This window comes from Bufo bufo, chromosome 2, assembly GCF_905171765.1.
Source record: "Bufo bufo chromosome 2, aBufBuf1.1, whole genome shotgun sequence".
Lineage (NCBI taxonomy): Eukaryota > Metazoa > Chordata > Amphibia > Anura > Bufonidae > Bufo > Bufo bufo.
Window position 1 is genome coordinate 605429712 of NC_053390.1, and position 21508 is coordinate 605451219.

Below are 21508 nucleotides of genomic sequence, written 5' to 3' on the forward strand. Positions count from 1 at the left end.
TGGGCATAACAGTGCACAGATCCCTTTCCCCATAACAGTGCACAGATCCCTTTCCCCATAACAGTGCACAGATCCCTTTCCCCATAACAGTGCCATAGACCGATCCCCCTACCAATAACAGCCCCGGCCCTGCTGCTCACAGCAGACTAATCACTCACTGCATCTTTATTTTACCTTACAATCGTGACGCTCCAGTAACAACTCTGCAGGCAGAGCGGCGTAACGTCACTTACTCACGTGACGCACCTGCTCCACCCACTTTATGAATGAAGGAGGCGGAGCAGGCGCGTCACGTGAGTAAGTGACGTTACGCCGCCCTCCGCTCTGCCTGCAGAGTTGTTACTGGAGCGTCACGATTGTAAGGTAAAATAAAGATGCAGTGACTTAAAGTAAACCGCCCGCCCGGCGCGGGTGACAAATCCCACACCCCATATTTTCTGCCGATATGTACCAATATCGGCCGAAATGGATTAGGCCCATTTTCAGCCGCTGGAATTTCAGTGCACCCCTAATGGTTTCCATTAATTTCCCCACTATTGAGGTCAGGCTTACTGGCCTATAGTTGCCAGATTCCTCCCTACTACCTTTCTTGTGAATGGGCACAACATTTGCCAATTTCAAATCTTTTGGGATGACTCCTGTTACCAGTGATTGGTTAAATAAATCTGTTAATGGTTTTGCTAGTTCACTGCTAAGCTCTTAATAGCTTTGGGTGTATCCCATCAGGCCCCTGTGACTTATTTGTATTAATTTTAGACAGCTGTAAAGACACATGCATCAAAAGATTCACTAGTCTTCCTCCATAACTGAGGTCCTTTTCCTTAATTTTACTTTGTAAAAACTGAACAGAAGTATTCATTGAGGCAGTCAGCTAGTTCTTTATCTTCTTCCATATACCTTCCTTTCGTTTTTAATTTGGTAATTCCTTGTTTTTTAGTTTCCTTTATTCATTTATGTATCTGAAGAATGTCTTATCACCTTTTTTCACTGACTGAATTAATTTCTCTTCTGCCTGTGCTTTAGAAGCTCTTATAAGTTGCTTGGCCTTTCTCTGCCTAATCTTATAAATTTCTGTCATCCTCGTTTTAGTTTTATAATTACTAAATGCTATCTTTTTGTTTTTAATGATTTTGGCCACTTCTGCTGAGTACCACAGTGGTCTCTACCTTTTTTTTGCTTCGCCTAAGGCCTCATGCACACGACCGTTATTGTGGATTGCAGAATAAAACTTACCAGGAAAGATTAGAGGACCTTAACATGTATAGCTTGGAAGAAAGACGAGACAGAGGGGATATGATAGAAACTTTTAAATACATAAAGGGAATCAACAAGGTAAAAGAGGAGAGAATATTTAAAAGAAGAAAAACTGCTACAAGAGGACAGTTTTAAATTAGAGGGGCAAAGGTTTAAAAGTAATATCAGGAAGTATTACCTTACTGAGAGAGTAGTGGATGCATGGAATAGCCTTCCTGCAGAAGTGGTAGCTGCAAATACAGTGAAGGAGTTTAAGCATGCATGGGATAGGCATAAGGCCATCCTTCATATAAGATAGGGCCAAGGGCTATTCATAGTATTCGTATATTGGGCAGACTAGATGGGCCAAATGGTTCTCATCTGCCGACACATTCTATGTTTCTATGTGAGGAAACATTAAAGCAAACTGTAAAGAAACAATGCTCATACTTTATTATTTCCATAAAAACTGTTCAGAAACACATTGAGATTGACAGGACAAGTGAATGTGCGGAGCCAAGTCAATGCTTGCAAACATATAAATAAAATATTCACAAATATAATTGGCGGACATTTCAGAATCATATGCTGTGTTAATTCCAAATCAGTAAATCACAGTCTAATGGTCTAAAGCCACATAAAACATTAGTATAAATTATAGAGTATAAAATCACCCTAATATGACCCTTAGAAAACCTGCAAGATGTGTCTAAAGGGCAGGAAGAAGGTATTCGCTGTAATACAGTAGTCTCACAGTGGGCAGTCTTTAAAGGGGTTGTCCAGGATTAGAAAAAGATTCCAAAGAGCACCACAGCTCTCCACAGGCTGTGTGGGGTATTACAGCTTACCCCTATTCACTTTAATGGAGCTGAGCAGCAATACCATGCACAACCCATGGACGTGTGGGGCTGTTTTTGGAATAAAGCAGTCCTGTTTCGTGAATCCTGGACGACCTCTTTAAAGGGAATCTGTCACCTGGATTTTGGGTATAGAGCTGAGGACATGGGCTGCTAGATCCCCGCAAGCACATCCACAATATCCAGTCCCCATAGCTCTGTGCTTTTGTGTCTAAAAAACGATTTTATATGTATGTAAATGAGGCTACTAATGTTTCTGGAGCCCAGCCACACCCACTGTGAAGGAGCCCAGCACCACCCCGCATACTCCAAATCTCCTCCTTGCTCCTCCACGTCACAAAGCTAGAGCACCGTAATTTCGCGATGCGCGAGCTAGAGCATGAGCAGTGTCTGCATAGTGTTCCCTGCACATGCCCTAGCCAGCACATCGCAAGATTACGGCGCTCTAGCTTTGTGACGTCGGGGAGCAAGGAGGAGATTCGGAGTATGCGGGGTGGTGCTGGGCTCCTTCACCATGGATGTGGCTGGGCTCCGGAAACATTTTTTTTTCTTTTACACAAAAGCACAGAGAGCTATGGGGACTGGATATTGTGGCTGTGCTTGCAGGGATCTAGCAGCCCATGTCCTCAGCTCTATACCCTAAATCCAGGTGACAGGTTCCCTTTAAGGGTTATTGTCAGGAATAATTTATTAACTGAAGGCCCTAGCCTGCTTCACCAACTGAAAGACTCACAATTACCTGTTCTCTGGTCCTGTGTGCTGGCTCCCATTCCTCCATCTTCTAGTCCCCAGATTGTTCTCTTAAGGCCAGGTATGGACAAGACTTCGTGAGCCGCTGCAGCTACTGAGTGGCTTCAGCGGTGATAACTCGTTACTGCTGAAGTCAGTTTTTGGCTGTAGCAGCGCAGGTGATCATATCCATACCAGGCCAGAAAAAACGACTTAATGTGTATTGGGGCCTCCAGACTCTCCCGCTATGGCAAATGTCAGTGGGAATAAAGATCAGGCAGTTGAATTTCAACCGCATGATCCTTTTGTTCTCAGCAAGAAAAGCCACTTTCAGTTGAATCTTGCATCAGCCTCTTTCTCCAAGCAGGTGAGTGTATGAGGCAGATCAGGAGTGATAGCTGTTGGTTGAATGCTCTTTCATCTGACAGCTATCTTATATGAATGGCCGTCCTCAGACTGGAGCTACGTGGAGACTTTTGGTCACCTGGGAGTCTCAATAACATTGCAGCATTACTGCAACACAAACGGCTAGGATTTTAGAGCTGACAGAGGATTGCAGTTTTTCCAAGATTTTACTCACTTAGGACCAAAATCCTTGTAACGCTTGCTTTTTTTTCCAACCCAATGTCTGCATATGCATGTTGCATGGAAGTCTCAATGGATATAAGACTTAATACAAAGGATATATAGCTGTGGTCTAAGAAATACTTACTTAAATGAGTTGTCTCAAGACACATCCTCTATCCACAGGATAGGGAATAAGTATCTGATCAGCGGGTGCCCAACTCCTGGAGCCATGACTGTTGATGAGAACAGGGGCCCCAAGTTCCCTGAATGAGTGGACTGGCAATCAAACAACAAAATGCAGCTCCAGTCCTTCTCTGAACTTCCAGAGATTGGAAAAATGCATTTCGGCAGAATAAAGCATTCATGAAACTGATAAGGATATATCTTCTGCAGTCTTTTTGTCAGTCATACGGGACATATTGGGTGCAGATTCTGCATCAAAATCGTCAAAGTACAGTGCAATGCAAGTAAATGGGCTTTAGAATGTATAACAGACCAGAGCTGGTACTTGTATAAAATAAGAATAATAAAATGGGTAGAAAACCATTCAGGTCCTGCAAAGGACACTTCAATCTGTCAACAGGAGCTTACTGCCGGAATATGTTCCCGAGACCAAATTGTTAAGTCCACCCATTAAAAACCAAATACAAAACTGTCTGTTACAGCAAGAAAATGAAGCTAGTGCATGCAATAATTGTTGAGGTTGTAATGTACCTCTGTTTGGTGCCTGAAAGGGGGCACGTTAGCAGATTCTGCCCTCTTGAAGAACTGGCATGACTAGGACGAGTCTGTCAGCAGTGGAGCTGCTAAACAAATATACTCATGTTCATAGCATCACAGTGTACCTTCACAAGCATAGGACCGATGCACTGTATCACAAACTCATGATCCCCTAAAATGAATATGGAGCCCACGGAACTAGAATACTTAAGGGTGCGGTGGCAGAGCCCGTTACTCTAAGAAAGTGAACTGGTTAAGTTCCATCTAAAGCGACTAAGTAAAAAGCTCCCCTCAATATATCTCAGCTTAAGCTAATGCAGTAGGGTGTGGAAGGACCAAGTCCTCTACAGAGCATCAAAAGACACGTAATGAGGTGGCCACTAAAAAAAAACAAAAAATAACCACATACATCACCTTAAAAACTGCATTAGAAATCGGATCAATACTACCAGAGTAGAAAAGAGAAAGAACAGTAAAAATATAATCCACTATTAACAGTCTATTTTTTTATATGCCACCATGCTGTTGACTTTATGGATTGTAGTGGTGAAGGAGCGAAGCCGAACTTCTTCAGAGTTGGAAACAAACTGAGGTCCAGATTCCTCCCACTTCTCGGGCACTTCCGAGTCTTTATCTGTATAGATCAGCAAGTCAAAAGCACCTGGATCAAGAAAAGTGAACAAGATTCATTAAGTATCATAGAAAAAAATAATAATAATATCACAGAAATGTATAGTGGGTATACAGGGAGCCACAGCACTACAGCATCTGAGCCCAATAGCAGTGTTCCCACAGGGTTCCTCTCTAATGGCTCCGGTGCTGCGGACCACATACAGCGGTTCCGCAATACACGGGTCACCAGCCGTGTGCATTCCGCATAACGGCAAATCAGGAGTGCTTTCTTGGTGTTTCTGGCTGTGCCTCCATACCTCAAAATAGTAGAGGATGCACTACTTTTTGTGGTGCGGACCCCATTCAAGTGAAAGGGTCCGCTATCTGCATGAGGCTGCCCCACGGTCGGTGCCCAAGCATTGCAGTCTGCAATTTGCGGTCTGCAGAACAGGCACGGAGCCCTTATGTTTGTGGGCATGAGCCCTTACATTGTACCATTGTCCAGTGACTGTACAGGCAAGGAAAAGAACTAAGGCTACTTTGCCATCTGTTTTGGCACTCCTGCAGAGAATCGTAAAACTGGGCCAAAACTGTTCCGTTTTGTCCCCATGCATTCTGAATAGAAAGAGGATGCATTTTGTTCAGTCAGTATTGCATCTTGTGACTAGACAACTGCTGAAGCAGCTGTTTTGTGTCCAGTCATTGAAAAAATGTCACTGAAAACAATGTCAATAGCGTCAAACCCGTTTTTTTGGAATGCTAAACGGATCCGTCACCCTTTGCTTTCAATGTATTTGGTGACAGATACGGTTTCTTCCTTTTTTATGTCACACAACCGCATCCCAACAGAACGGATGCAACCATTTTGGTCCTCTGCCGGATCTCAAAACTTGAAACCAAAACGCATACGTGAAGGTAGTCCAAGTCAGTTAGGGCTCTTTCACACTTGCGTTGTTCGGATCCGGCGTGCACTCCATTTGCCGGAGGTGCCCGCCGGATCCGGAAAAACGCAAGTGAACTGAAAGCATTTGAAGACGGATCCGTCTTCAAAATGCGTTCAGTGTTACTATGGCAGCCAGGACGCTATTAAAGTCCTGGTTGCCATAGTAGGAGCGGGGAGCGGGGGAGCGGTATACTTACAGTCCGTGCGGCTCCCGGGGCGCTCCAGAATGACGTCAGAGCGCCCCATGCGCATGGATGATGTGATCCATGTGATCACGTCACCCATGCGCGTGGGGCGCCCTGACGTCACTCTGGAGCGCCCGGGGAGCCGCACGGACGGTAAGTATACTGCTCCCCACTACACTTTACCATGGCTGCCAGGACTTTAGCGTCCTTGCAGCCATGGTAACCATTCAGAAAAAGCTAAACGTCGGATCCGGCAATGCGCCGAAACGACGTTTAGCTTAAGGCCGGATCTGGATTAATGCCTTTCAATGGGCATTGGATCCGGCCTTGCGGCAAGTGTTCAGGATTTTTGGCCGGAGCAAAAAGCGCAGCATGCTGCGGTATTTTCTCTGGCCAAAAAACGTTCCGGTCCGGAACTGAAGACATCCTGAACGGATTTCTCTCCATTCAGAATGCATTAGGATAAAACTGATCAGGATTCTTCCGGCATAGAGCACCGACGACGGAACTATGCCGGAAGAAAAGAACGCAAGTGTGAAAGAGCCATAAGACATCCTCTTATGGCAGCCTGTGGCGTTTAATCACACTTTACTAACAAGGCAGAATATATATTTTTTTTTTTTAGACACATTTCGCCCTTATTGAATAAATAGGTACTTTTGTTCAATCATATTTAGCCCAAAAAAAAAATAATCCTCCAACTCCTCCATGAGTAGTGATATTGGATGTGTACATTATGTAATGTATGTCATCACCATGGTGGCAAAAAAAAAAAAAAAACACTACTTGAACTTTACATGGATCTCCCACCCTTAGCTTTAGGCCTCTTGCACACAACTGTTGGGGGTCGGCTGTTCCATGCATTGTGGACTGCAATTTGCGCTCCCCAATGCACGGACACCATCCGTGCGGCTGCCGCAACGGATCAAGACCATTCACCTGTCTGCACCGCAAAAAATAAAAATAGAACAAGTTTATTTTTTTTTTGAGGTGCGGATGCACAAAGAAACTCCACGGAAGCACTCCGTAGCGCTTGCTTTCGGTGGTGCTCCGGCTCCCCCAGTATGGCGATCGGAGGAGCCGGAGCTTGTGTGCAGCAGCCCGTCTATGAATGACATGAGGCTGCTGCATAGTATTTCCTATGGAGCCCTTGCCTGTAATAGGGTTACATAGGAAAGTAGTGAAATCATAATAGATTCCACTGCTAGTGCATTGGAGTCTATGATAATAGGAATCGGATGATTGAATGTATAAAAAAAGTGTAAAAAAAATTAAAAAAACAAACTCTAAAATCACCCCCCTTTTCCCAAAATAAAAACAAAAAAAAATACACATCATGGGTGTCGCAATGTGCGAAAACGCCCGTAGTATAAAAATATATTCCCCATACAGCAAAAAGGGAAAAAGCATCCAAATAGCAGATTTGCAGTTTTTGGTTGCTTCATTTTCTACAAAAAATAAAGTGACCAAAAAGTCGTCGTCGTCCCGAATGGTATCAATGAAAAGTTCAGGTCTCCCCGCAAAAAATTAGCCCCCATACAGCTCTGTACAGGTAAACACAAAAAAGTAATGGGGGGGGGGGGGGGGGGGGTCAAAATATGGCGACAAAAAAAAAAAAAATTTTCTTATCACTATCAAAACGCAAGAAAAACTATACATATAAAAAGGTATCACCGGATTCATACTGACCAGTAGAATAAAATTAACCGGTCAGTTTTATCGTACATCGAACGCCATAAATAAAAGAAAAACAGTAAAACTGTGGTGGAATTGCTGTTTTTTTTTCTTTGCAATTTCACCCCATTTGGAATTTTTTTCCGCTTCCCACATTTATGGCTCTGGAAAGGCAGGGAGCGCAAAACGGAAAACAAAAAATAAAAAACCTCCGGGGCTGAAAAGGGTAATAGTTGCACCGTTGACAGGGGTTTTCAGTGACAGAACTGATTTCTGTTCCTTGCCACTGCACAGGATTGGGATGTCATTGTGACTAGCTCAGCAACCCATTTATTTATGTGGTGAACAGGTTAAAAAATTGTAGGTGTTTTATTGATCCTTTCTCCCAAAGGAGACCTGAAACCTCTTTCAGGTCTTCTTTGGGAGAAAGGATCAATAAAACAGTGCCTTATACACTACTTACACGCAGTCTCCAGCAGTGGAAGAAACGTTACTGTGGCTGTGATTTGTCTGATGACTGATCGGATTTCTTCCTGAATAACTTTCGGAGACTTGTCTCTAACAATGCTGAAAGAAATATAATGTACAGTGAGGAACAGAAGTACTTGAACACCCTGCGATTTTGCAAGTTCTCCCACTTCATGGAGGGGTCTGAAATTCACATTGTATGTGCATTCCCACTCAGACAGAATAAAAAATTTAAAAAAAGGAAATCATTTGTATGATTTTTAAAGAATGTATTTGTCTTGCACTGCTGAACATCAGTATCTGAACACCTGAGAAAATCTGTGTTAATATTTGGTACAGAAGCCTTTGTTTGCAATTACAGAGGTCAAACGTTTCCTGTAGTTCTTGACAAGGTTTGCACACACTGCAACAGGGGTTTTGGCCCACTCCTCCACACAGATCTCCCCTAAATCTGTCAGGTTTTGGGGCTGTCGCTGAGTAACAGAGTTTCAGCTCCCTCCAAAGATGTTCTATTGGATTTAGGTCTGGAGACTGGCTAGGCCTCTCCAGAACCTTGATATGCTTCTTACAGAGCCGCTCCTTGGATATCCTGGCTGTGTGCTTCGGGTTGTTGTCATGTTGGAAGACCCAACCATGACCCATCTTCAATGCTCTGACTGAGGGAAGGAGGTTGTTGCTCAAAATCTCACAATAAATGGCCCCATTCATCCTCTCCTTAATACAGTGCAGTCGTGATGTTCCCTTTGCAGAAAAGCACCCCTAAAGCATGATGTTACCACCCCCATGCTTCACAGTACGGATGGTGTTCTTGGGATGCAACTCATCCTTTTTCCTCCAAACACAACCAGTGAAGTTTAGACCAAAAAGTTCTACTTTGGTCTCATCTGACCACATGGCTTTCTCCCATACCTCCTCTGGATCATCCAGATGGTCATTGGCAAACTTCAGATGGGACTGGATATGTGATGACTTAAGCAGGGGAACCTTCCTTGCAATACATGATTTGAAACCATGACGGCGTAGTGTTCTACCGACAGTGACCTTTGAAACTGTGGTCCCAGCTCTCTTCATGTCATTGACCAGCTCCTCCCTTGTAGTTCTGGGCTGATTCCCCACCTTTCTTATCAGCGATACCCCACGAGGTGATATCTTGCATGGAGCCCCAGTCCGAGGGATACTGACAGTAGTCTTTAGCCTCATCCATTTTCTAACAATTGCTCCGACAGTTGATCTATTTTCACCAAGCTGCTTGGCAATTGCCCTGTAGCCCTTTCCAGCCTTGTAGAGGTCCACAATTTTGTCTCTGGTGTCTTGACAGCTCTTTGGTCTTGCCCATGGTAGTAGTTAGCGTCTGAGTGGGGTGGACAGGGGTCTTTAAAGAGCTCAGACAGGTGCTACTAAGTTAGATTAATGAGTGGAATAGAGGTGGACTTTTTAAAAGGCACAGTAACAGGTCTTTCAGAGCCAGAATTCTTGCTGTTTCTCAGGTGTTCAAATACTTATGTTCAGCAGTGCAAGACAAAAATTCTTTAAAAATCATACAATGATTTTCTGAATTCTATCTCTGAGTGGGAATGCACCTACAATGTGAATTTCAGACCACATCATGATTTCTAAGTGGGAGAACTTGCAAAATCGCAGGGTGTTTAAATATACAGTGAGGAACAGAAGTATTTGAAGTGAGAACAACCAGATAAAAGCAAGTAATGATCAATGCATTTCTTCAAGTTATATTCCAGCCAATAGCATTTAGCACCTATCCACCGGATTCAGCTGTGCCCTGTTTCAGTCAGTGCCACAGACTTTGAATGGAGTGTATGGGATATGCTTGACCGCCTTTCCATTCAAATTCCTCCTAGCTACTGCCTTGGTCCCATACACTGGACAGCCACCCCACCTAGCAGTTATCACCTATCCAGTTGATGAGTGATTAAGGCTTCTAGCTGGAGTACATTCTTGTAAAGTAACCTGTTTCTGCTCTATCACCAAGCAGTCCAGTTTTAACCACCTGTTAAGATACTGCTGAAATGGCCGAGATCAGAGAATACTCCAAATGCAACTTTTTAATGCTCTTAGTGGTCAAGGTTGCTATTAAATCATGACACAAGTGGTTTGACAGGAGTAGGTTTCCTCTGTCATCCCATTGGCTTGATCACTGGGTGCAGAAGAGTTGCTAAGGCTGCAGGAGGTGGCTCACAAAGCATCTCAGGTCCACGCTGTATTCGTAACTACTAAAACCAAAGGAGAAACAAGCTTGCACCGCCTAAGCAAGGAAGATCCATCACTCTAGACAACCAATGTGTTAGCGTTAATCAGTGGGGGTAAAGCTTTCCTGCAAAAACCAACAATAATCTGTGCAATAGCCTATAAAATGACGGCTTACACAGCATTAAAGTTAATCACCTCCCTCCATATTTGGCATACTGACTTGGCTTTTTTAAGTTAAAAAGTCTCTCGGAGCTGCCCATCTCACCTGAAATCTAGAATTTGCTGATTTTGCAGTCTCCATAGCAAGGTTGGACTAAGTGCCGGCCTTACCAAAATTGCAATGAATGAGAACTACAGAAACATTGCAGAACAAGCAGAAACGGGAAGGGGCAACCCCTTTTAAACCTTCTCTGCATTTGAACAAGCAATTTTTCGTTCCAGTATGTGAGCTTCTATGCATTATCTTTCTGTGCCCAGGATTTTCATGACATCTCATAAGTTACCTGTCATCTTTCACAGTTTTATCACATTCTATATCAAACTGCCAGCGCTCAAGAACTTCATTGCCGTCGATGCTTGAAATCACCACCACTAGTTTCTGGACCTGACATTTGTACAGCCAATCTGAAATGACAAATAAAAGCAGAACTAGATTAGAACAGAATAAACATACCAAGCATGGACTCAACATATATGAACATTAATACATGAGGATGTGTGCCCCCTGAAGCCCCGATGGCACAGGACAGCCTGCAAGGCATTAAAAATCTACAAGGCACCGCTACAGCCCCACAGCCTTTTGTACCAGCTGGCGAATAAATGTGGAGAAATTACTGTCACAAAATTGCCTTTCACATCGGAATCTAGTTCTAGGTTTCAGAATAAACTATGCATTTCCAGTTACATTTTTCAGTGCCAAAAAAAAAAAATATATATATATATATATATATTACGATGTGACATTGGTGGAGGACCCGTGCAAATGGCTAGAAAACAAATTGCTTATCGGTAATTGTTTTTCTTGAAACCCATGACAGCACCCATGCGTGACAGGAAACCTGAGGATATAAAATGTTCGCACCCCCACTACACCTCAGCGATTTGCAAGGAAAAGACCATCCGGAGACGTGATAAAACAAAAAAAAAAAAAAAGATGGACCCCAGCCAGGGAACCAATATGGTACACTCTTTCCCTAACTAAACTGGGATATAACTTCAAGAATAAGCCCTGTTAAAGAAAAAAAGAGGGTTGGGAAAATTTTGGGGTGCTGTCATGGGTTTCAAGAAAAACAATTACCTGTAAGCAATTTATGTTTCCCCCTCACCCCTGACAGCACCCATGCAGACTAAACCATGAACTTAAAATCATGGGGGCGGGGGGGGGGGGGGGACCACAGCTTGCAGTACCTTCCTCCCAAAGGCAGCATCAGAGTCCAGATGCAACCTGTAGTCTTTTAAGAAAGTATGGGGCAAAGGCCATGTGGCCGCTCTGGAAATCTGAGATAAGGAAGCCTCTGCCCTCTCTGCCAAAGTAGTAGCTACTGCCCTAGTTGAGTGGGCCCCAAACCCCTCTGGAATGGGCAGACCTCTCGCCGAATAAGCACAAGATATGGCAAACTTAAGCCATTTTGCAATCGAGGCTATGGAAGTTCTCTTTCCCTTACAAGATCCCTGAAACTGGATCAGGAGATTTTCATCTATTATCCAATCCTTAGTGGATTCCAGGTAAGGAATTAAACATCTTCTAACGTCTAGACAATAAAAAATTTGTTCTCTAGAATTATTGGGATTAACACAAAAAGGTAGAATTATGTCCTGGTTTCTATGGAAGTCAGAAATCACCTTAGGCAAGAAAAAAAGGTAAAGGCCTTAAAATGACTATCTTGCAATATATTTGTATAAGGAGGGAAGGCTGAAAGGGCCTGGATCTCAGAAACTCACCTAGCAGATGTAATAGCTAACAAAAAGTCATTTTTAAAGTGAGCATCTTGATTGGCATCTCCTTAATAGGTTCAAATGGTGAATGAGTCAAGGCAGTTAATACTACATTTAAATCCTATGGGGGAAACAGAGGTCTTTAAGAGCGCCATAATCTGGAGGCTGCTGATAGAAAACTTTTTATCCAAGAATGCTCTGCTAGTTTAAAATCGTAGAAAAAGACTCAGTGCCGCTACTTGGACTTTTAGGGTTGTACTTTAGATTCTTGTCCAGGCCTGCTTGCAAAAGGGGTCAGGAGACCTTCCCAAAAATTTAGAGAATGTATCACAAATCTTAACATACTTTTCAGCCGTGACCTCTTTCCTACTGGCCAAATGGAAACTACCTCATTTGACAAGGCCCTCCTAGCCCATATTATACTTTCAATTTCCAGGCTGCTAGTTGTAAAAGATCTGGTCTGGGGTGAAAAACTGGACCCTGATACAGAAGGTTGTCCCACACTGGAAGCATCCATGGGGGTTCCATCACTAGGTTTTGTAACATTGAGAACCAAGCTCTTTTGGGCCATCTTGAAGCTTTTAAAATCAAAGAAGCCCTCTCCTGGATAACTTTCTTCAGGACTAACGGAATGAGTAAATACGGAGGAAAGGCATATCAAAACTCCTGATCCCATGACTGGGTTAATGAGTCTATCCCTGTCGGAAAGTTCATTCTGTTGAGTGAAAAAATAAAAAATCTGCCGACCTCTTTGTTTTCCCTTGTTGCAAAAAGATCTTTAGTTGGTAGACCCCACTTCTGTACTATGAGCTGGAAAATTGAGTTGCGAAGGCACCATTCTCCCTGCTTTAACTTTTTTTTTTTTTTAAGCATAAGTCCAGGGCATTGTCTTTCCCTCTTCAACAGGGATAACGTCAACAGATCTTATTCTTGTGCCCCCCCCCCCCCCCTGTGGTGATTGCTATCGTATGCAGAGACACCCAAGGGCATCCCCTGGATAAATTCGTTGGGATTGTCCACCATAGTAATGACAACCTTGCTACTGAACTCAGATGAAAGTTTTAGTCCAAGGATAGGGGAGAACCATCCACGTTCTTTAGAATGTATTCCTGCAATGGTCTTGAATGAAACGGAGCATAGGTTACCGCCGGAATGGTGGATGTCATTAAACCTAGTACTGACATAGCCTGTCTCAGGGAACACCCATAACTGAGAAAGAGATCCTGTATTTTGTCTACCAATAACATCACCTTCTGTTCACGAAAAAAAAACAAAAACAAAAAAAAAAAAGAATAGAACCCGGTTCCTTTCCCCCCTCTCGGAAACCAAGCTTACAGCCCCTTTCTGAAGTAAAAAAAAAAAAAAAAACACTCCCTTTGCAAAATGAAAGATTTTTCTGCTTCTTTTGGATTCTTGGTTATTAAAAAATAAATAAAAAATAAAATATATATATATATATAAAAAGAAATCAGGGCAGCACTCCTGGTGGTCGGGTGTGGGTGCCAGCGGCAGTGAACACCTTACCAAGGTGTACAATATAGAATAAAGAAAGACACCGCAGCACATCCGTTTGGTGAAAAAAGTGGGACCCTTTATTCACCTGTGCGACGTTTCGGTCCGCTTACTGGGACCATTCTCAAGCACCATGCTTGAGAATGGTCCCAGTAAGCGGACCGAAACGTCGCACAGGTGAATAAAGGGTCCCACTTTTTTCACCAAACGGATGTGCTGCGGTGTCTTTCTTTCTTTATTATATATATATATATATATATATATATATATATATATATATATATATATATATATATATAAAATTATCTTCCTATGGTGCGAGGAATTCTATTTGAAACCCTCTTAAAATGAGGTCTAAGATCCACTTCTTTTTTTGTAACTTCTTTCCAAGCCGGGTAAAACTTGGAGAGTCTTTCCCCCACCTGGCGTCAATCCTGCGTATCCTTGGAATAATTTGAGGCTCTGAACAAAAACCCTGACTTTCTAGGAGCTCTATCTTTCTTTTCTGGGTGTCTGAACCTCTGTTTACTTTGAAAATTTCTAGACCTTCTGAACCCACTTATTTTCTGAGGCACCGGAAATCCCTTTTTTCTGTCTGATGCTTTTTCAAGAATGTCATCCAAGGAAGACTCAAATATTCTCTGACCCTCACATGGTAGGGAACAAAGCCTCACTTTGGAACCCTGGTTACCCTTCCAAGATTTAAGCCAGATGGGCCGTCTAACAGCGTTAGATAAAGCCGCTGATCGAGCAGAAAAATCTAACGGCATCAGAAGAAGCGTCCGCCAAACAAATCGGACACTTCTATAAATGTTGGAAGGGAGGCCAGAAGTTCCTCTCTAGGGGTTTTATCTTTAATATGTGACTGCAGTTGTCCTAACCATAGCTTTAAAAGACCTAGATACCCAGGAAGCAGCAATACTTGGCCTAAAACTAGTAGAAGCAGATTCCTAGGCTTTTTTAAAGGTAGGCGTCTGCTTTCCTATCTAAGGGATCACTAAGAACCCCTAAGTCATCAAAGGGAAGTGCTGATCTTTTATCAATTTTTGCCGCTGGGGCATCTACATTAGGTGCTTTATCCGAGACTGAAGACGCTTGTTCATCAAAAGGATTTTTTTAAAATTGTATCAGGAACCAAAAATTTACGATCTGGATTCCTCCATTGTTTTTTAATTAGGGCCTCCATATTTGTATGAACAGGAAAAACTATGCTTTTTAGGTGCCAATCCTTCAAAAACCTGGTCAGCAATGGATGTCTGCTGCTTAACATCCTCCAATTGCATTGTCGCTCTCACTGCTTTTAATGATGGTTCCGTATCTTCAGTGGGAAAAAGTGCTCTGCCTGGTTCATCTTCACAAGAATTGCTCCCCACATCACTAGACGCACCAAAATGCCATTTATCTTCATCTGAAATATCTGAATTAGAATCCACATTCTGTCTAGTGCCACATGCGGATTGAGGAAAGAGCCGTTTTAGGGGTTTAAGGGAAGCTCTAACCTCTGATTTTACCAGCGCCTTAATACTTTTTGACCTAGATTGAGACTCTTCCAATACTAACATTTCAATGCAGGATTGACAGATCGGTTTCAGATGAGAAGCAGGCGGCATACTTTTACAAATAGAACACTGTGCTTATTTTTTACAGTAGTTTTTTTATTTTATTTTTATTTTAGGCACCTATAATAAGTAGCCAAAAATAATGCAATCAGCAATGCAGGAGAAATAGAGGAATTCTCTCACCCTCTTGGTAGCTGTCCCCCACTTCTCAGGCCAGAGTACTGGGCTTGATGGTCTAGAGCGCTCAATAGGGTCGGCGTGGAGCACATCTCCTATTTTATTTGGGAACGGAATTGCGGACCCGGAAGTGCAGATCCGGACAGCACATAGTGTGCTCCTATAGAAATGAATGGGTCCGCAAAATGCAGAACAGAATTGCGGACGTGTGAATGGACCCTAAGACAGAAAATTTAGTTGGGCATACGTTGTTCCTTAAAACTTCAGGCTGACTCATATCCAGGTGTAGAGCATACTATACCCTATGTCTCAAGGCCGGTACACACACATGTCTTGTACTCCTTGAATTAAATACCATTTCTATTATTATTGTCCACATTGTGCAAGGAGGAATATGGCTCCCAATACAGCTTTGTGCTAAACTGTAGATCGTGAATAGGCACTGTAGGCTACTCCACTCACCAATTGGTATTCGAGTGCATAGACTGAACTACCAATCATCTCCCCTAGGCTTTCTCTAATCTTTCTGTGGCCCTGAGTTCTTCACCTTAGGACCCCTATAGCTTTAACTTAACTCCAGTCTTCTACCTAGTTACTTTTAAGTGTCAGGGCACCAGTAGGAGGCAAGCGGCGGCAGGCCACTGCAGAGAGGCAAGCACAGAAACAACAAACTAGGCACAGAAGCTATGAGGCGGCACTCCTGGCAGAGGCCATAAGGCGGCATGTCAGGCTAGTATAAAGTTCTCCTAGATAAGGAAATCAGTCAGACATAATTAAGCCAGGTTGCTAAACCTTAAAGACTTAAGTCTTCGTCTTGGACCTTGTCCATTGAAATTTTAAATTCAATTCAGTCTTCATTAAAACAAGAGTTTTTCTTTTCCGGCATAGAGTTCCGTCCTAGGGGCTCAATACCGGAAAAGAACTGATGCATTCTGAATGGAGAGCAATCCGTTCAGGATGTCTTCAGTTCAGTCTTTGACTGTTCAGGACAGAGAAAACCACAGCATGCTACGGTTTTATCTCCGGCCGAAAAAACTGAACACTTGCCTGAATGCATTCAAAATACCGGAATGCCTGAACCGTCCTTCCGGTCTGCGCATGCGCAGACCAAAAGAAATGTGGAGAATAAATGCCGGATCAGTTTTTCCGGATGACACCGGAAAGACGGATCCGGCATTTCAATGCATTTCTAATACGGTCAGGATCCTGATCAGTCTTACAAATGCCATCAGTTGGCATACGTTTTGCCGGATCCGGCAAGCAGCTCCGGGGACGGAACTGTCTGCCGGATCACTCTGCCGCAAGTGTGAAAGTAGCCTTACTGACCAATCTGAAGTATGTGCTGCCAAAGCAAGCACCAATAATGTCATGTAGCTTCTGCCAACACTTGCATACGGAGCGTTGGTAAGGAGAGGAGAAAAAGCCCCTTCTAGCTGCTGACTGTTTCAGGCGCCATCCTGCTGAACTCCCATAAGGAACAGCAGATCTAAGCTTCCAGAAACACCCAGCAGCCTTTTAGGACAGGTCGCACATTTCCCAGTTTTCTTTTGTGTATCCTGTGGGACTTTCTTTTCCCTCTTAGGCTGAGTTCACACGGGCGTTGCGGGAACATGCGCGTGAGAAAAATCGGCATGTTCGATCCCAAGCCCGAACTTCTGTGAAGAAGTTCAGGTTTGGGTACCAGTGTTCTGTAGATTGTATTATTTTCCCCTTATAACATGGTTATAAGGGAAAATAATAGCATTCTGAATACAGAATGCATAGTAAAATAGCGCTGGAGGGGTTAAAATTTTTTAACTCCCCTTAATCCACTTGCTCGCGCAGCCCGGCATCTCTTCTGTCTTCATCTTAGCTGTGTGCAGGAAAAGGACCCGTGGTGACATCACTCCGGTCATCACATGATCCATCACATGATCTTTTACCATGGTGATGGATCATGTGATGACCGGAGTGACGTCTCCACAGGTCCTTTTCCTGCACACAGCTAAGATGAAGACAGAAGCGATGCCGGCTGCGTGAGCAAGTGGATTAAGGAGAGTTAAATTATTATTATATTATTTTTTTTAACCCCTCCAGCGCTATTGTACTATGCATTCTGAATTCAGAATCCTATTATTTTCCGTTATAACCATGTTATAAGGGAAAATAATGATCGGGTCTCCATCCCGATCGTCTCCTAGCAACCGTGCGTGAAAATCGCAAGCAAGTGCGGATGCGGTGCGATTTTCACGCAGCCCCATTCACTTCTATGGGGCCTGCGTTGCGTGGAAAACGCACAGTATAGAGCATGCTGCGATTTTCACGCAACGCATAAGTGATGCGTGAAAATCACAGCTCATGTGCACAGCCCCATAGAAATGAATGGGTCTAGATTCACCTCCCGCATTGCACCCGCGCGGAATACTCGCCCGTGTGAACTCAGCCTTAGGCTAAGAGATAGAGCAAGAGAGAACCAGATTCCTATAGTCCGCTCTATCTTGCTGGACAAACAGGGCAGGGAGTGTAACTTGTACCGGCCTCCTGCTTTCCAGATACCTGGACCTCCATAATGTACAACTGACCACCTCAGCCATCATCATATAAATGGACTTGCCCCATTTGGTCCACCCCCGCCGCCGCACTGCTCCTCCTCCTCCTCTTCCTGGAGGACTCATTCCAAGGAAGAGTCGACCCCCATGCGAGGCATCCGAATACCAAGGCCTCCAGCATGCGATAATGTGTGCCGCCATCTTCTTCCGGCACCAGCATCTGGATCCATTACTGATAATACAACCATCTGCATCAGTTATGAACGGATCCGGTTGTATTATCTTTTACATACCCAAGACGGATCCGTCATGAACTCCATTGAAAGTCAATGGAGGACAGATCCATTTTCTGTTGTGTCAGAGAAAACAGATCTGTCCTTATTGACTTGCATTGTGGGTCATGACAGATCAGTCTTGCTCCGCATCCCATGACGGAAAGAAAACCGCAGAATGCTGCGATTTTCTCTCCGGTGTGAGAACGCAACCAAACGGAACGGAATGCATTTTGGGGCATTCCATTCTGTTTTGTTCCCATTGACAGTGGGGACAAAACAGAAGCGTTTTTTTTCCCCGGTATTGAGACCCTATGACAGATCTCAATACCGGAAAATATTAACGCTAGTGTGAAAGCAGCCTAAAACATGCGCCTTTGGTGTGGATGCTCAAGCGGGCCTTTCCACGATGCAATCTGGGAGCAGGCTGACAGTGAAGGAAATCTTTTTAGAAACCTCTTGTAAAGAACAATCAAAGATGATCAAACACATACACCCCCATGGGGTAGGTTCCTGCCATACACCAGTACCTTTCAGCTGCTCCACCACTGTGTTCAAGTAGTTCTTAAGATCTGGGTCTGTAGAGACAAGCAGGGTGAGGCCATACTTCTGTGCGCGAGAAAAAGACTCTGACGGATAAATCCCCCGCTGATATAAAATACTATTGATGCCAAAATCTGAGGAGAAAATGTCACTGTTACAATGTGCATGAAACATGGGTTAGTGTCATCATTTACACCAGAGGATGCACTTAAAGGGGTTTTCCAGGATTTTTGAACTGATGACGTATCCTCAGTGTCTGATCCTGGAGGTCCAACACCCGCTGATCAGCTGTTTAAGAAGACACCAACACCACGGCCATCTCTCTGCTCACCAAGCACAGCACATAGTATAGCGGCTGTGCTCGTTCTCATACTCTCTTCTATGGGGCCAAGCTGCACCTAGTCCATGTGACAGATGAACGTGACATCTAGGTATGAGCCTCGCAACCGAACCAGAGTTTGGAACCAAGGTTTTTTACAGTAATAATTCCTGACTTCAGCTCATCTGAGCCAATACATTTTAATACGGTAAAGCAGCGGGAACTCCGTACAGTATTGCAACAAAGTTTTTTGCAAATCGACTTCAGAAGTATCATCCGAAGTCAATTCGCTCAGCCCTGGTGACATCATAAGGAGCAGGCATACAGCTGATCAGCTGTCACACCCTCACCGATCAGAGATACTGAGGACCTACCTGGAGGATAGGGTCACCAGATCATCCAAAGTCAATTCGCTCAGCCCTGGTGACATCATAAGGAGCAGGCATACAGCTGATCAGCTGTCACACCCCCACCGATCAGAGATACTGAGGACCTACCTGGAGGATAGGGTCACCAGATCATCCAAAGTCAATTCGCTCAGCCCTGGTGACATCATAAGGAGCAGGCATACAGCTGATCGGCTGTCACACCCCCACCGATCAGATACTGAGGACCTACCTGGAGGATAGGGTCACCAGTTCAAAAATATCAGAAGGATACACCATGTGTCAAATAGGTGCAAGTCCCACCTCTGGGACCCATGCCCATCTCCGGAACGGGGCCACCAGAGAGAGGGAGCGCGCATCCATAGCAGTGGATGGAGAGCAGACGCGCCACCTCTCCCCGAGTCGGCGCTCAGGTGTCAATGCATGGAGGGTGGCTGAATTTGGGCAGCATGCTCTCCTTCACTTGGTGGGTGGCACAGTCTAGTAATAGGAGACACATCTTGAGATGTGAAATCCTCAGTTTCCAAGGCGTTGGCTGAGCAGAGCCGCACACACATACAGCAGGGGCGCCGCCAGTGTACTCACAGAAGAACTCGGACACGGTCTCGGCGCTGCCCTTCAGTGTGATACCTTCTTTGGTCAACTGAGCCGCCATTCCTGGGCCTCCCGTCCAGTGGTCCTGGGCTGTATTCAAGAAAGCGCGCCTTTCCGCCGCCGCAGAGATGTAATCACGTCACGTACGGGAAGGAGCGCTTCCATTGGCTCGTGGAACCTAGTGCATGTTCACGTCGTACGTAAGGGTTTGTACTTCGGTGGCCATTTTTAGTAAGGGTAAGCCTAATCCCCCCCTTTGATAGGTTTTGTCCGACAGAGTGCTATATTTTCCGTGGTGTCTGCGTCATCTTCTTCGTGTACTCTCTGCCGTACACAAGCCGCATGGACAATGTCAATTTTCCATGTTGCGTTTGTCAAAAGTGATCTCCAGCGCCACCTAGGGGACACGGTCCGCATTGCATGTGACGCTCTGATCTGAAAGCGATGTCCATTTTTAAACCTTTCTTTTATGTGAATAATTACTTTTGTACACTTTTTTATTTCTTTCTTAGGCTACAGTCTGCAGCCGGTGTAGGACCAAGAAAATAAAAAGGTAAACCCCCAAAAACAGAAGTGCTGGATCAGGGAAAGCCACATATGATGGCCATCAACGGCACCCGGGATAGACCCCACTAACATTAGGGTCCCTCAGGTTTCTATTATTCTGCAGGGCAAAGTGCTGTTTCATGCAGCAGTATTTTGTACAGTGTTTTTTTTTTTTTTTACTGTAAGCTGTATAGGAGGCTCCTAGGCTTAGGCTCCATTCGCGCGTCCGCAAGTGTTGTCCGCACCTGTTCCGCAATTGTGCTGAATGGGTGCGGACCCATTCATTCTCTATGGGGACTGAATGGATGCGGAGAGCACACTATGTGCTGTCCGCATCCGCATTTCCAGAGTGTGGCCCCGATCTTCCAGCCCGCAGCTCCGGAAAAAATAGAGCATGTCCTATTCTTGTCCGCAATTGCAGACAAGAATAGGCATTTCTATGGGGGTGCTGGCCGGGTGTATTGTTGATCCGCAATACACTACAGACGTGTGAATGGACCCTTAAAGGGGTTTTCCAGTTGTTAAAAGTTACATGCGAACTGCTGCTCCATTCATCTCTATGGCAATTCCAGAAATACCAGAGCGCTGTACATTGTTGTCTCTGTAGAGGTGAATGGAGCGCAGGATGCATACCCAACCTCCCTTCATTTCGAGGGATTCAAGGCGATCCTGTGGTTAGGGGATAACTTTTAACAACTGAAAAACACCTTTAAAGGCATTTTTAATGTGGGGATTTTTATCAGTGGGGGTGCTTGGTGTCAGACTTCCAGCGATCTGATATTGATGACTTATTATAAGGATACAATATTAATATTCGTAACCCACAAACCCCCTTTAATGGAACTATACAAGTGAATGGGAGCTGAGCTGCAGGAACCCGCTGTCTGATTCCTCTTCTTTCTCTGTGTTAGATCCAGTAGCTGATGCAAGCAGTTGATTGG

General features: G+C 44.3%; 1 protein-coding gene across 2 annotated transcripts; it reads right to left on the reverse strand.

Moving 5' to 3' along the window:
- Positions 1-3358: 3358 nt before the first annotated feature.
- Positions 3359-20141, reverse strand: MAD2L1 (mitotic arrest deficient 2 like 1). Of its 2 annotated transcripts, none has more exons than XM_040418390.1 (5): positions 20013-20141; positions 18710-18856; positions 10700-10820; positions 7984-8087; positions 3359-4767 (listed from the first exon to the last, which is right to left on the reverse strand). In XM_040418390.1, the coding sequence occupies exons 1-5, from the start codon at positions 20080-20082 to the stop codon at positions 4598-4600; spliced, it is 612 nt and encodes a 203-aa protein (XP_040274324.1). In that variant the 5' UTR covers positions 20083-20141; the 3' UTR covers positions 3359-4597. The 2 variants fall into 2 exon arrangements, with proteins under 2 accessions (XP_040274324.1, XP_040274325.1); XM_040418391.1 differs by having other exon boundaries at positions 20058-20132.
- Between the last annotated feature and the right edge of the window lie 1367 nt (positions 20142-21508).

What these genes read in the sequence shown, in the direction of transcription:
- MAD2L1 (XM_040418390.1), bottom strand. Translation starts at nt 20,082, where the DNA reads ATGGCGGCTCAGTTGACCAAAGAAGGTATCACACTGAAGGGCAGCGCC. An exon ending in GACCGTGTCCGAGTTCTTCT is followed by an intron (nt 18,857 to 20,012) that starts GTGAGTACACTG and finishes TTTTCTCCTCAG; the next exon opens with ATTTTGGCATCAATAGTATT. An exon ending in TCCACTGCTGGAGACTGCGT is followed by an intron (nt 4,768 to 7,983) that starts GTAAGTAGTGTA and finishes TTCTTGATCCAG; the next exon opens with GTGCTTTTGACTTGCTGATC.